Source organism: Pocillopora verrucosa, chromosome 8 (assembly GCF_036669915.1).
Source record: "Pocillopora verrucosa isolate sample1 chromosome 8, ASM3666991v2, whole genome shotgun sequence".
Classification (NCBI taxonomy): Eukaryota; Metazoa; Cnidaria; class Anthozoa; order Scleractinia; family Pocilloporidae; genus Pocillopora; species Pocillopora verrucosa.
In genome coordinates, this window is record NC_089319.1 from 17,903,313 (window position 1) to 17,918,447 (window position 15,135).

General features: G+C 37.4%; 1 protein-coding gene and 1 long non-coding RNA gene across 5 annotated transcripts; both read left to right on the forward strand.

Moving 5' to 3' along the window:
- The first annotated feature begins 664 nt into the window (after positions 1-664).
- LOC131795495 (uncharacterized) lies at positions 665-9,536 on the forward strand. Of its 4 annotated transcripts, none has more exons than XM_066171434.1 (9): positions 665-1,315; positions 1,979-2,580; positions 3,218-3,421; positions 4,595-4,681; positions 5,503-5,649; positions 6,331-6,662; positions 7,725-7,802; positions 7,976-8,119; positions 9,163-9,536. In XM_066171434.1, exons 2-9 carry the CDS (start codon positions 1,980-1,982, stop codon positions 9,283-9,285), a joined length of 1,716 nt encoding a protein of 571 aa, XP_066027531.1. In that variant the 5' UTR covers positions 665-1,315; position 1,979; the 3' UTR covers positions 9,286-9,536. The 4 variants fall into 4 exon arrangements, with proteins under 4 accessions (XP_066027531.1, XP_058969065.2, XP_058969064.2 ...); XM_059113082.2 differs by having other exon boundaries at positions 995-1,131; XM_059113081.2 differs by lacking the exon at positions 665-1,315 and having other exon boundaries at positions 1,814-2,580; positions 5,506-5,649.
- A 1,903-nt stretch (positions 9,537-11,439) lies between these two features.
- On the forward strand, positions 11,440-14,578 carry LOC131795514 (uncharacterized). Its single transcript, XR_009341046.2, has 3 exons — positions 11,440-11,712; positions 12,540-12,619; positions 13,966-14,578. It is a non-coding gene; the product is annotated as an uncharacterized lncRNA (long non-coding RNA).
- Positions 14,579-15,135: the final 557 nt, after the last annotated feature.

Consider the following 15,135-nt stretch of genomic DNA (forward strand, 5'->3'; position numbering starts at 1 on the left):
ATAAGATGCTGTTGCTGTAGTCTACTATGGTGTCAGAGGAGTTTTCCACAGAGGGATTTTGCAGTCAAGGTCATCACCTTAATATTTGTGAAGATAGCAACAAATGACAAATTCCATGGTGCTCATCTAAGACAATTGTGTAGTGAGGATCAAAGACAATGTTCTATTTGTTCAGTTTTCTTCAATTTAATACACTGTCTCGATACTGTTATTTTATTTGATGTGCAACCTTCCACTTCAGTTCCATTTTCATTGCCAGCTTTGTTACTTTTTTTAAAAGTGTTCAATGCCATCAAGATGAATGATCATCAATTGATATCAATAGCAGTACAGTAAGAAAGAATGGATTTAACACTGTTTTAGGTAGTGTTTATTGAGAACTTTTTCTACTCAAAGTGAGTACTTCTTTTAATATGTAACTTACTTGAACAAGCTGGCAAGGGCAGGTGTTCTGGAATTATGTTCAAATAAATTATTTTAACCCTCTGTATTTTGTTTTACCTTCAACTGGCAGTTTAAACCACAAATTAAGATGCAAAGGTGTAGGGGTCACACAGTAGCCACCTTAACCCTCTACAACGTAACATTAGTATGCATATTCTCCAAACTGTCCTTTATACATTTCCAAGGGTGCAAACAAAGAGAATTTGTTTCACAATCAAGAGCTGCCTTAGTTGGGGATCATTTCCTCTACTCTCAGTACCTTTATGTTTTGATTCAGGGGTGATATTGTGAGGAGAAATTAGATGTTAGTCACTCTCGGGGGTTAAAGGGTTAAAAAGGATTACATGTTAACTACTCACAAGCCAGATTAGACTGTAAGCAAACTAGGACGTACAAATTACGTTTTGAAACTTGCTCTTGCAACCATACCAGCCTGCGTTTTGCACTGTCCATTTGACATCTGCTCGCATAGGTGAACTATTTTTCAACAAGGTCCTTTGATAAGTATCGTATTGCAAACTTGGATTCAAGTCTTACGCTCGAATCTTCCGTACAAACGCCACGGAGACGCCTGACATAATCCTGCTCAAAAAGACTGGGTCGAGTGATGTGAAGGTTTCGTGACCCCAACGTCCTTCCAGTTCAAACAGTGAGACTCTTGTTTTGAAGGATTTCCAAAATTGCTAGGTAAGTTCTTTGCTGTTATTGTGTGTACAAGGGGATGCCTGGATAATATACCGTCTTTTTCCGGTTTAATAGCTGAGAGATTAGGAATAGGCTTTGGCGGTGAAATTACACACGATGCGAGATGGCGGTTCCTCTGGCATTTGTGTTGGCTACGATTTCGCTTTACTATTGGAAACACGATCTAGTTAGTCAATCTTGATCCTTATTCTGTGGTTTAACCGTAAGAGTAATGTTGGCGACCAAATTGTAACAACTTCATGCGTTGATACAGCCAGATATCTAATTTTTTAAATTGGGGTATTAAAATGAATGTAGGTGACGCCGGCTTGATTTCCGTTGTTTGCTCGTCTATGCTTTCTTCACTTCCGACCATGGTTCCTCGCGTTTCACCGACGTTTGGCCATAATGTAAAATGTGCAAGCTTAAATTTTTCAAGTTCGAATTCTTCAATATACATTTAAGTCTGCAGTTGGCACTTATGCTAAAGTAATGAATTCCGAGGCATCCTTTGATCGTTATGTTTAATTTGAAAACATTTACCTTTTGGAAAGGCCATCTGATTAGTATTATTGTTTTTCAGAAAGGTCTTAGGCTCGTTGTCAAGTTTTAAACCTTTGTCCACTTAATAGTAACAATTTGATTTGAGGGAAAAATACAGGATAAGCAATGCTTTACTATACCTGTTCAGTTCTGCGCTATGTGAATAAGTTTGAATCCAACCGAATTTTTTATGCTTTTGAATAACTTGATGATCACTAGACAATAGTCAGATTTTTGGGATTGAAGTCAGCAGTTATGGCGGACAGAAATAACAAAAATGACAGCATATGCGCCTTTTTCTTTTCAGAATGCAGTCCTGCTCAAAAGCCACGGGGATACCACACTGCCGCGAGTACTGTGATGGGAATGTTGCAGAGTTTTATTGTCCAGAATGTGCTGCCTTGTTTTGCAGTTGTTGCTATGAAAGAGAACATTGTGGAAGCGAACGGAAAGCTCAGCATGGGAAATTAACTGAACTTAGAGCAATTTGCAGTGAGCACAAACACACTCTTGATTATTTTAACCTGACCCTGCTTCAGCCAATGTGCATCATTTGCAAAAAGGAGAGCGTGCTTTCACCTGAACGTGCAAACCATGTTATTGAACACATAGAAACAATTGTACCAAAACTGAGATCTCTCATGGAAAAGAAATTACAAGATGCTACTGAATCAATTGGAAAAATAGCATGTCAACTCACCAATGTTGAAACTTCAGCTCGCAGTGGGATGAATGCTTCAATCAGCCATGTTCAGTGCTGTTTTGCCAAGTTGCGGCAGATACTGGATGAGAGGGAAGCCCAACTCATGCAAGATACGAAAAAGTATTTTGATGAGTTCCTGGAAAGTGGTGAAGGAATAGTACAAGCAAGAAACACATTAAGAAATCTCAGGGCTCTCTCTGAGGAAGGTACCATGTATAAAATTTTGAGCATAAAGTAGTGTAATTTCCTTCAACTCCAGTGGTGTCTTCTGAAGGAATCATGATAATTTTCAGTCGGTAGAATGTACTGGCATAAACTAATATAACAGATGATACCAATGCACTCAATGTCCACTCAGTTCTGAATAGGGGTGCTAAAAATGTATGTTTTCCCAAAATGATTGGCATTTTCACATATAAAACATCCAAAATGAATTCTACAATTAGATAATCAGTGGCTCTGTCTTGCACAGTATCATTGTGTTCTGATTTTTTTTTTTTAAAGGCTTTTGTGCTTGAACCCAGTACATTGCAAGTGACACTTTCTTAGTCAATCAGGATCAAGTGATTGTACCATCTTTACATTTTAACATAAATAGATAGTTCTTTTTTCCTCAAGTATGCCTGCCTCATCACCTGAAAACATCATCTTTCACTATGAAAAAAATAATTCCTGAATGTATCAGTTAATCAGAAGTGAAAAATTTTTCCCTCTCTCTGTGATGCTAGTAAACACCTATCAGTTAAAGTATCAACCTTTCACTTGAACACTTCTCTATAAGACTTAGGTGAGAGACAAGAGGGAAACTTTTTGATGACAAGTTCATGACAATTTTGTTGATAGGAAAATTGCTTTTGAATAAAGATCCTAGAAGCCTTGTGGTAGAATTTCCAGCAGTCTTCATGCGTCTCAAAGAACTGTGTGCTTTAACAGCCAATGAATGCCAGATGAAAAGCCTTAAAATTGCAATTTATTTCGGACAAGACATAGTAAAACAGCTTAGACAAGCTGGGGTTATGAGTGCACAGTATTCTTCTCTGCCTAAAGGTAAGTGGAAACAGGGCACAAAACCTAAAAAAAATCATTCGTCAACTTTTGGCTCCTAGCCACTAAAATGAGGAAAATAGTCACCAATTTGAAAGCCACGTCTGTATGTACCTGTTAGTACCACAAGTACTACCGTAATTTCCGGTCGATTACCCGCACGGCCGATTACCCGCACCTGCCGATTATTGCATACGGCGAAAAAAAAAGTCAACGGATTACCCGCACCGGTGGATAACCCGCACGTTGTTATTCAACTTTTTCGGTGGCGAAAACGTGACATTAAGGCGATACATTTCAGTCTTTCGATTCAGACATGTGCACAATTCTGTGTCAATATTAAATACTTTTTCAGCGCGAAATTAGTTAAGTTTCGCACCTATTATTTTCAACATTCTGGTGATGCATTTGGGATTTAAAATTACTGTCGGCAATTTCTCAAAAAAATCGATATCTCCTGTTCTACTGGGCCTAACAAGTCCCTTAAAACGGGAAAATTCTCTTTAGCTCAAGCTAGTGAAAACTGGAAATTTGTTACTGATGCGCCGGATATCCTTGGATTATTTTTTGTCACCATCAAGGTTTTGTTTTCACGCGTGCCGATAAAAATTTGTTTGTCACGCAACTAATTATGCGTGAAATAAACTCGAGTTGGCATCATGTTTTCGTGCCGCTTTGTGGCACTTTTGATACAATAAAATTCATTTGAGAGGTGGAAACGCAGGTAGGTGAGAAATTTTTTCAATTCAACTTCCAGAAGAATTTAAAATTGTCACATAACCCGCACCTCCCTATTACCCGCAGTGGCGCGGATTTAATGCAAAATCAACAGATTACCCGCGGGTAATCGACCGGAAATTACGGTAGGTATTTTTCAATCCTGAATGATATATGAAGTGACTACTTGAGATTATGTTCCCATCTTAAAAAAGAGGAACAGTGATATGGATCACATATGCAGAATATGTTTTAAATTTAAGTCTTAATTTAAAACATACAAAAAATTTAGTCACCAGGGTGGTGAATAAAGACCAGAACTTTAAGCCACCAGTGAGAAAATGTAGGTCACATTGGCACTTGTATCAATTACAATCCCAAGCCCTAGGAAACTATGTCATTAGAGAGCCATTATATACTTAGTCATCCTTAACTTGTGAATATCTCTTTTTCTTGTAGACATAAAATTAGGGAATGGACAGCAGGAGAACTCAAATGATGCAAATTCTCAGTGCAGTTGCAGCTCTATACAGGATTATCATACAGGTATTGTTATACCACTTAACCAATATGAATCACAGTTGCCAGTTGGCATAAAAAGTTAAGAATGGATGACAGCCATCGAAAGCCTTTTTATAGATAGCTAGAAGAAATAAGTTATTGGTTGAGGAGAAGATAGAACAAAGTAATAAAAGCCTACCAAGTGTTGGTAGTGTCCTCAGCTGTATTGGTAAAGTATTGGCCCTTGTTAAGCAAGTATTGTCTGACGTGTGTCAGTTGAGAGGCGACCAATATTGGTCAATATGTCAGCCAACTCTTAGTCAACATGTCGACTGTTATAGCAACGAACACTCAGACAACAAGTCAACCTATGGTATCCACTGAACCTGATTGACAGTTGCCTGTCAATATGTATGATCTTAAGGTTGCTTTTCAATTAAGTATCATAAAAACAAAACCCAAAAAGTGATCACAACACCCAATCAGAAGAGAGGAAAATGCCAATAAAAACTTACATTTAAAACAAACCAACTGCCTAAAGCTTGTGATTGGTTCCCGTTTTTCATCTGATTGGTTCAAAAAGCAGTGTAAGTTTTCTGGACCAATCACAGAGCGAAGTAAATCAAAACCAAGGCAATCCCTGATTACTTTAAACACTTTATCAAAAATGTGCTCTTTGCATCTAAGACAATGTAATTCACATAGAAATGACAAACAACTCACAATGATGTAGAGGAATGTGGGTTTGTCAGCTTAAGGAAGTTGGTGTGGTGGCTAGAAAAACTCTTAGCCCATTCCAGCTGATCTCACTACAGAATTTTAATATGAAAATAGAATTATGAATACCATTGTACTTTATTGTGCAGTAGATGTTGATACAAAGAGATGCATGCCAGACTCACCTCAGAAATCTTGCAAAGAACCTACTTCTAAACAAGCCGAGGAAATTGATGGGGCAATTGACTTCATAGGAGTGTGTGACAAGTCACCAATCTCAAGGATGTCATTAAAAGGTTTCCTTTATTGTGTAGAGAGTAGTGTGGTATTGCTGTACAAAGACATTATCATGTCCCCTTCCCTTAACCCAAACACCATACCTTTAAAACCAGCATGTGGGCAACTTTTTATACCATTAATCATAACCATTACAATCTCCTCAAACATGATTGGTGTATTAGCTGCTTTATTTTTCACTAATCATTTGGTACAGTTGTAATCAGACAGTGTACTTGGACAGTTGAAGCAGCCAATCATATTAAGTCCACTCAACTAAATCTACCAATCACAGAATTGATCACAATAACCGTAGCAACAACCAGTTATCCTAGGAAAAAAATTGAGAATTTCTAAAACTGAAGAATTTTTTACTTTAGACATTGTCTCTGCAGTAGATGTTTGTCCTAAATGTGTTTTTATTTGTAGCAGTTATGGTTAATTGGTAAAAGGACCTTGTGTCATCCAATTCCATCTGTAGTCATACTATTGTGATTGACAAATCTGACTCCTGCTTGGTGGTCATCAGATTCTGAAAAATATTTGAAATTATTGAAAGATTGTTATATTTTTCTGTTGGCATTATGTCTGGTTTCTTGTATAACAAAATGTTATACAGATGGTTTCAAAACAGCTTTTTAGAATGCTTTTCAAAGTGTCAAATTGAATTTTGGCCAAATGTATTTTTTCATTTGCAAAAGGTGTATCAGGTGTAAAGAGGCACTCTTCTGATGTGTCTGGAAGTCCTCTCCAGGAAACTACACCTAAGAAAACCAGGAAGATTGATGCAACAAGTAATTTCCCTGAAGAACATGAAAAGTCACCCTTATCAAGAACCCCAGTGAAAGCTGTGACAGGAACAGCAGGCAGAACCATGCAATCACCGTCACCTTTAAAGCTATCCAAGCTGAACGAATTGAGGGTCTTATTGAAAAGATCACCACAGCACAGCTCTGTTGCCTCTCCAAATAGCAAAACTTATGTGGCATCACCAAGAAGAAAAAGAGGAGGAGCATTGAGCAAAGAGTTTATGGTGATGTTATTTGATAAATACACTTATTTGATGGTTTAAGAAATAAAACATGCTGATATTCTGCGGTTATTTTCCCCAGCCCCATAGGGATGAGGAATTAGATACAGGCACCGAGCACAATTTCTTCTTGTATGATATGTTAAACTATCAAACAAGGGATTTATCATTCTTCTGTTATTTCATTTTCTAGAAATTTGGCTTCTAGCTTTCGAAATACATCCTATGGCCCTATCTTAGCATCATATTCATCACATAAGGCATGCGTGAAAGATGAAAACAATGCTGATGCACTTAAATTTCATTGCTTTTAAAGTCTCTTGTAAACTTTGTACTTTCTATTCTCCTGGGCTCAGTTGTTTGAAGGCTGATTCGCACTAACCTAAGGTTAAATTTTAATCTGGGTTGATTTATTCCTTTGTTTAAAAGCCCTTTTGGAATGATTTTGTGGTCTATTCTTTTTAGAGCATTCAATATCAAGTTGTAGCCCAAAAAAATTTATGCTGAATTTTCTGCCAAATCTTTCAAATCTAAAATCCGATTTCACACAAACTTTGGGTTATCTTAACCCAGCTTCAGGCAACCTGGCCCTGGTCTGCCCCCCTTAATTCACCTGGCCACAGTTGTTCCAAGGGTATATAACGCTATCCAATGAATAAGTCTCTATTGGTTGTTAGTCCTGTTTGTTTTTTGAACACTTATCCACTGAACAGTGGTTTATCCAGAAGATGGCATAATGGGCCCTTTTCACAACATTGCCTTTGTTGGAGCCTCTTGAAGTTAAAAATTTTCTCTTCAAATTTCCAAAGTTAGCCCTTCTGTGAAAACTGAAACCAATTAAATTTATGTATTGGAAGTGGATGAGGTGTTGCGGTTTGATCATGTCTGAAATCAATCTTGGAGAATCACTCATTTGTCTCATTTCTTGCTCTCAAGTATATTATGTAGTGATTCCAGAAGCACTGGTTGCATCTTCAAATTCAGGGCTAAGTGGGAGAGTTTGTGTTTCCTTATCAATTCAGTTTTAAAAGTTGCCATATTAATGCAACTTTTCCGTTCTTGCAGAAGTGTGACATAATTCTAAAAGAAATATGGGCCCATGATGAAAGTATTCCATTTGTTCGACCTGTGGATAAAAAACAGGTAAGCAAATCTTAAGTAAATCTTTCAACTGCCAGGAGGCGTCCATTCCTCTTACTAATTTTTTCATCTTTATTTCAAAGTATTGGTGTGATATCTTACGGTTAGTGTGATATCTTAACGATTTTACCGATCCAATACATGTGAATGTAAATGTAAATGTATTTTGTTTTTAGTCACCTGATTACTATAAAGTCATCAAGAAGCCTATGGACCTGTCTGTTGTAAAAGAAAAATTGCATTCTCTTCAATATACATCCGTCGTGGACTTCCTGAAGGACATACGTTTGATGTTGAACAACTGTAAAACGTTCAATAAGGTACAGAATCGGTTTTTTTTTTCGATAAGGCAGGTTAATAGGGGAGGCAACTAGACAGCTGATGTGGAAAAATTATCTCTAAGCAATTGTCCCCTGTGGATACGACAAACTTGTTTGTTATAGGCTCGGTTTGATTTGACCACACACATAAACCCCTTTTGTAAAATACAAAATTATTTACTGTCCAAATCGACCAGTCTAATACTCCTCCCCCCTCATATTCCCAGGATTTTTATGATTTTACCTGGTTGTTCGAACAGTGGGTTACGCTATACACTTGATAGATCTCTATCTGGCCCCGGTGGTTCGAATGTCGGATAACGCTTTCCACTGGATAAATCGCTGTCCGGTGAACAGCGCAGAGCATTTTGTTATCATTTATTCGCTGGAGAGCAATTTATCTGTCAGATAGTGTTATCCGCCCTTTATACAACTGGGCCCTGGTGGATAGCAAAGGTTGCTTTATTGCTTTGCGGTTTGTCTATTATATCGCATTATCCGCCCTTGCTGTTTTTCATTACCTAGAGTGTATTGCCAATCGCTTGTGTGAGGGTGGTCCTGAAAGGAGTATTGTGACACTTCAAGTGATACTTTGTCGCTCAGGTCGACTAAACGTCACTCGCTATCACCAATAGGGACCAATAGCAATGCTTTGTAGAACTACCCGATAGCACTTCACTGTCACTCTTGGCTCAAACCATTTGCTGTATGGCAGGGATTTTGCTCTCTTCTTTTTTAAAGATAAATAAAACAGCCTCCACAAAAAATGCCACTTGAAAATTTAATCTTATTTTTTACTATCCAAAAAGATAATTTGCATGAAACAATTGTGTCAATAAATGTTTCCGTAAGTGGCCGCCGATGGTGTAATAGGCGGCTGCGCCGCAAGGCGTAAACCCAAAACGAGAGCCTGCTTGCAGGCCCAACAGACGGCGGTGAGAGGTCCTACAGTCAGCGGTAGACTGCCGTTAACTTGCTTTTAGGGAAACCCCTGCATTGAACCTCTGTGAAAGATTCTACAGTGTTTTCTTTTCCTTCCATAGCCGGGCACGTACGTGTACGACTCAGGTGAAGAATTGAGCAAAATCTTCAACCATCTGGTACAAGAAAACTTTCCAAACTTTGAAGAAGCGCTTCTGCAAAATTCGGAGGATGGGACTGAGTGATTGATAATAGAAATACTTCAAGACGAATAAGTATAATTGCACTTTGATTTTAGCAGTGCAATTGTGAACTCTAAGAGACTTCGAAAGCTTCATCTCTCTTTTATTTGGATTTTAAATCTGATAGTTCCTCTGACGTGAAATTAATCCTAAGCAAAAATGCAGCTGAAATATTACCTGCATTGTTTCCCTCTGGAATCGGATAATTTTATGAACTGTTCGTCAACACTTTAAATTAACAACAGGCAGAATATAATTAAGGGTATGTCAATTCTTCTTGTACTTTGTGGTCATTCAGTTTCACAGCACCCTCGTTTATTGCGTACCCACGTTGCGTTTCCCTGCGCAAGTGTTTCTGCGCCCAACACGATGCGCGATCCAGTGTCTTATGCATTGCTTATCCGTGAATTCAAGTACGCATTAATACATTTCATTGTTTTTCTTGCTTTTCAAGGAGCTTAAGTATGTTGAACTGTGTTCCACTAGCGTTTTTTAGTAAGTTCGAGTGCGTTTGACTTAATTCCCTTGCGATTGAAGGTGCTCCCAGTGCATCTCACTGCTTTGTTCTCCTTTCATGTTCGTAGCATCCGTGTATCTCATTTATATTTTCGCACAATTACCTATAAAGCAGTACGTTATCGTGGATTTCGATGTGTTTGTCTCGTGTAAATATCTCGCGCACTGTTTGTTCTGTGTTCTATTTGTTACGTGTATTATCTCGCGCACTGTATGTTCTGTGATCTGTTTGTTGTGTTGTATCTCGCGCACTGTATGTGATCTGTTTTTTACGTTAAGAATCTCGCACACTGCTTGTTATGTGATCTGTTTGTTACGTGTAGTATCTACCGCACTGTTTGTTCTTTGATCTGTTTGTTACGTGCAGTATCTCGTGGATTGTTTGTTCTCAGATTTGTTTGTTACGTGTAGTACCTAATGCACTGATTGTTCTGTGATCTGTTTGTTACGTGTAGTATCTCGCGCACTGTTTGTTCTGTGATCCGTTTGTTACGTGCAGTATCTCGTGGACTGTTCTCAGATGTGTTTGTTACGTGCATCTAATGCACTGATTGTTCTGTGATCTGTTACGTGTAGTATCTCGCGCACTGTTCTGTGATCTATTTGTTACGTACAGCATCTCGTGGACTGTTTGTTCTCAGACCTCTCTGTTACGTGTAGTATCTAACGCACTGATTGTTTTGTGATCTGTTCATTAGGTGAAGTACCTTGCGCACTGTTTGACCTGTGATATATTTGTTTGCACAGCTTGTTCTCTTTTCTACTTGTTGCGTGTAATATCTCGCGCACTGCTTGTCCTGTAATCTAATTTTTATGAGTAGCATCTCGCGCGCTTTATTTTCTGTGATTTGTTCTTTACGTCTAGTATCTCGCGCACTGTTCTGTTATTTGTTTTTTGCGTCTAATATCTCGCGCACTGTTTGCTCTATAGTCTATTTTTAAGTGTAGTATCTAGCGCACACTATGTTCTGTGATTTGTTCTTTACGTCTAGTATCTCGTGCATTGATTGTTCTGTGATTTGTTTTTACGTTTAGTACCTCGCGCACTGTTTGTTCGGTAATCTGTTTGTTATGTGTAGTATCTTGTGCACTGTTTTTTTTTTGTTGTTGTTGTTGCATGAAGTGTTCCGCGCACTGTTTGTGTTATGATCTGTTTATTACGTGTAGTATATCGCGCACTGTTGGTGCGTTTTCCTCTGAGCTCTATTTTTTACGTTCGTATCTCGCGTAAAGTCTTCTGTATTCTATCTGTTATATGTAATTTTTGTTTTTTTTTTTTTTTGTGAGCTGTTTGTTACGTAAAGTTTCTCGTGCAGTGATATTTCTGGGCTTCATTTGTTACGTTGGTATCGCACGCGCTGTCTGCTTTGTCTTCTGTTAGTCACGAGTAGTTCCTCGCGCGCTGTTTGTTTTGTGTCCTACTTGTTATGTATTTCCCACGCTTTATCGGGATCTGTTAATAGGTGTAGAACATTTCGACAACTCCTTATGTACAAGTATTTTAGATCAATGGCACAGAAATATCTCCACCAGAAATCAAACATTGAGTCCCACTCCTCACGGTGTCATTTTTATAATACTGATTGTGAGGCACGCAGAAAGTTTGAATTGAATTGCAAATAAGCTTGCATCATTAAGTATTCAACTTACGTATATCAGGATCTTTGCACATGGAAGTCAAAATTGCGCTTTCCTGCCTGGTTTAAAGCTCTAAATTACAGATTTCAGTCGGAAAACTCTTCGTCTTAAATATCGAAGACAGTTGGAACATCTGACGGTAGAGGTTAAAATGGATGATGTCTTACATGTCGATCTTTGGTGTATAACGGTCCTCGCCCACAGTTCGCAACCAGCGACGACAAGTCAACGGTTCAAACCAAGCTAGGACAGAAGTTTAGTCTTCTTTGAACGCATGTAAGTTATTTAACTATGTTCTTCTGATTTTCATTGTAAGTTACTTACAAGTTTGTGATATTAGAGAGCTTCAGCTCTTCGTTCCATACATTACAAACATCATTGAAATAACCGGACACTCAGAAACGTTTGCGGTTTCATAATTGAATGACATGTATGCGTCTGCATAATCCTGCAAGAATACGCATATTTTTAATATCTAGTTTGAAGCCTATTGCTAAACGGTTATTTGAATAACCTTGGAAATTTAATTGATATTCGATAACTTCTCAAATGAGGCAAAAACGAACAAAACGCCTTGACATTTAAGATGTGAGTAAAAGTAGGCAATATTTCCGGTACTGAATATTTTGGAGTTCAGTGACCGTCTTAAAAACTACAAAAAAAAAAACAGTTTCGTACCATTTAACACCACTGCGAGAAGCGTCGGCCCTTCGTCAGAGCGATTAACGATCGCTCTGACGAAGCCTAACGCTCGAAACGTCGTCTTCGAAACTCTTCACGGTGGCCAATTTACGGTATCAACTCAGATCAGTTGATAATAAGAAATTACCCAGTTGTACGCAGGCTACTCTGATACATTCATCTTTAATGTCATAGAAGCAAAATAAAAACTTTAAGGAATGACTATCTTCATGAAAGATAGATTTGAATCATGCCCCTTCCCTTAAACAAATTCTCATAAATTTTCGATTTTTTTTACAGAGCTAGCCCGCCACTACGCAGAACACTAAATAATTGCTGTGTGGTGAAACGCCAAGTCGACTCTGTTATGATTTTTACTGCTTGATCATCGCCATTGAAATAGTTTCTTTGTCACTTTTAAGGTAATTAATCATCTAACAAGAAGGATAACAATGGATCAGAAGCAAAATGAAGTCCATGGAAACAGATACAGTCAGTACAGGTCAGTTTATTTTTATTTTTCCTTTTCCAAGTGTTATGAGAGATGAGAGACGGTGAACACTTATCGTTCTTAATGTTTGTCGCAGTCAATTTAAGTTTTCACTCTCAATTTAAAAAGGATTCTCGCCGGTGAGATTTCCGTATAACCCCATACTAAAGTATCCTAAAACAAAAGTGTAGTACCCGTCTCAAAGGTAATTCATTTTGTTGCCATTGTCTTCTCTTTATCCTGCTCCATTGAAGGTCTGAATGGGTTAAGCAATTAACGGCAAAGGGCAAGAAATAGAACTGACTACCGACAAAACGCAAAAAAAAAAATACCGATTAACGACAAGCAAATACTAACCAACGTCCGACATTACCGATATATGTATTCAGAAAGAAGAGCATCCTAGCTAAGGAAGCAGCCACTTTAAATTCAAGTTTCAGTTAATTACAGAACTTTCTGTCATAAATCTTACTTACCTGCTTTTTAATCACAAACTGAGATTTACTGACAAACGACGAGGATCGATAATTTTAACTGACTATCGACAAAATAGTAAAATTCTAACCTACATCGGACATAGGAACTCCTCTTTACTTTATAAACATAATGAAGTATGAGGCTTTGCGAAAATCTTGCCGAATTCTCTCCTAATCGGGAGATTGATCAGTGGGAATGAAACGTGAAAGAAGAGTTAAAAGTTCTCAAGAAGAATTCGTTAGAAAGTTTTGGTCTGAATTGAAAAAAGAAATGAAGTATTTGCTCAATTATGGTTTGAACAACAGTTGTATGTATACAGTTGCAGTTTACACCTTCTTGCCTTAGATATTCTGTCGCTTCATAACGATTGGCTCCTTTTAAAAGTATTTATGAAAACCTTTCAAACATTTATCAATGTCATTTAATTGTTTGTATACGGAAAACAGGGTCGTTTAGTTTTGTCCCAGTCATTTTACTGTTAGAAAATTACCCTCCTCTTAATTAAAAGAAAAAATGAAATATTTAACAATTATGTAAAGAATGAGAATAGTCTCTTAAGCTGCAAATGGTGTTTGCATTCGTCGAGTCTAACCCACCTTGAAGACGCGCAGATATATTTTTCAGGCCAGGGAAAATATTTTGGAAATTGTTAACATTTGTACACCTTGTATTCAGCTCTCCCAAATGTGTTAAAGATTCCTTAAAATTTGAGATTTGGTCGTCACCGTATGAAACTCGAAAATCAATCTAGCATAATGGTTATGGCTTACCATCTGGGGGAACAACGCAAGGAGAAAATCTCTTCAATAGATGGCTTAGTGATTAGCTTAGTTCAGAGTATACAAAAGGTACTGTTACTGAATCATTTTTTATATCTTTAGATTTGAAAGATTTCAACATCATAGGAAGCAAGAAGATTCAAGAAAATTCAAGAAAAGATAATACTTGTGGACGCAAGAATTCTGTTTACTGAAATAAAGCTTATTTTAAGTCACGCTCCACCTGATTAGGGAAGAAATAGCGGAGAGACGAACGGTGTTTGCGAGGAAATTCTGCGCTTTTAAAAGGCCAACCGCAATTAAAACAAAAGTTCATAAAAATGATGTCTTTTGGTAGGAAAATCTTCCCATCAGCAGAATTATAGAGAAGCTAAACAAATTTTTCGTAAATATTTTTTAAGTCTTTTGGCGGGAAAATTGTGTACGAAAAAAAAAAGGCTGTGCTTTTGAATTGTGTCTAGTTTTGAACAGAAAGTATACTAAGTCTTTTGGCGGGAAAAACTTGCTCCATGCTAACGATTTTCTCCCATCAAAAGTCGAGTACATTTTTTGTTTTAATGCTAGATGCTGTTCAAATTCGCAGATTTTTTTTCCTCTCGGCAACCCTCCATACGCAAAAAAAAGTAAAAGAGATAGCTTATATTTTGACTAGTTACCAGGCCCTTTTAAAAGTGCAACATTTTTTTTATTATTTATATACTTAATACGAGACAATAAAGAAAAAGGAAGAAATAATATGATGGAAATGAAATTTTTATTTGTTTGTACTTTTCTTCAGTTAATACAAGTCTTTGTTAATAATTAACAAAGTCTACACGAGACCATATCATAAAATTTGAAGTCCAACTCAAGAATATAACTGTACGAGGTCTAAATGGCATTTAAAACACTTATATCTTGGAATATTCAGAGCTGAAGCAGAATAAAATTTGCCCGAACAAGAATTTACCTAAGTTTGACAGTGGCATTGAGAACTCGTGAATCGGCCCTCCTAACTGCTTAGCTTTCTTAGATTTGGAAAAGAGATTGCTTCATTGTGTTTACCTCGCCAAATTATTTCTATCGGCTTTTGAGCTTCCTTCGCAAGCGTTCTTAACCGACCTTTCAATAAAACAAAAAAATTTAGTCAACTTTGATAGCTCTGTTTTGTGTTTTCGAATAATTACTAGACTGGTTTCAAAGCAATTAGTGACCAAAATTTTTCAGCGGGCAACTTAGTTTGTAGGTTTTGCTTACAGTTGTTACCTTAACATTGATTTCAATACTCTTTCT

Excerpts from the sequence above, each read along its gene's own strand:
- LOC131795495 (XM_059113080.2), top strand. The coding sequence starts at position 1,959 with ATGCGCCTTTTTCTTTTCAGAATGCAGTCCTGCTCAAAAGCCACGGGG. Across the intron at positions 3,422-4,594 it reads GTATTCTTCTCTGCCTAAAG|ACATAAAATTAGGGAATGGA; the intron begins GTAAGTGGAAAC and ends TTTTTCTTGTAG. Across the intron at positions 7,803-7,975 it reads GACCTGTGGATAAAAAACAG|TCACCTGATTACTATAAAGT; the intron begins GTAAGCAAATCT and ends TTTTGTTTTTAG.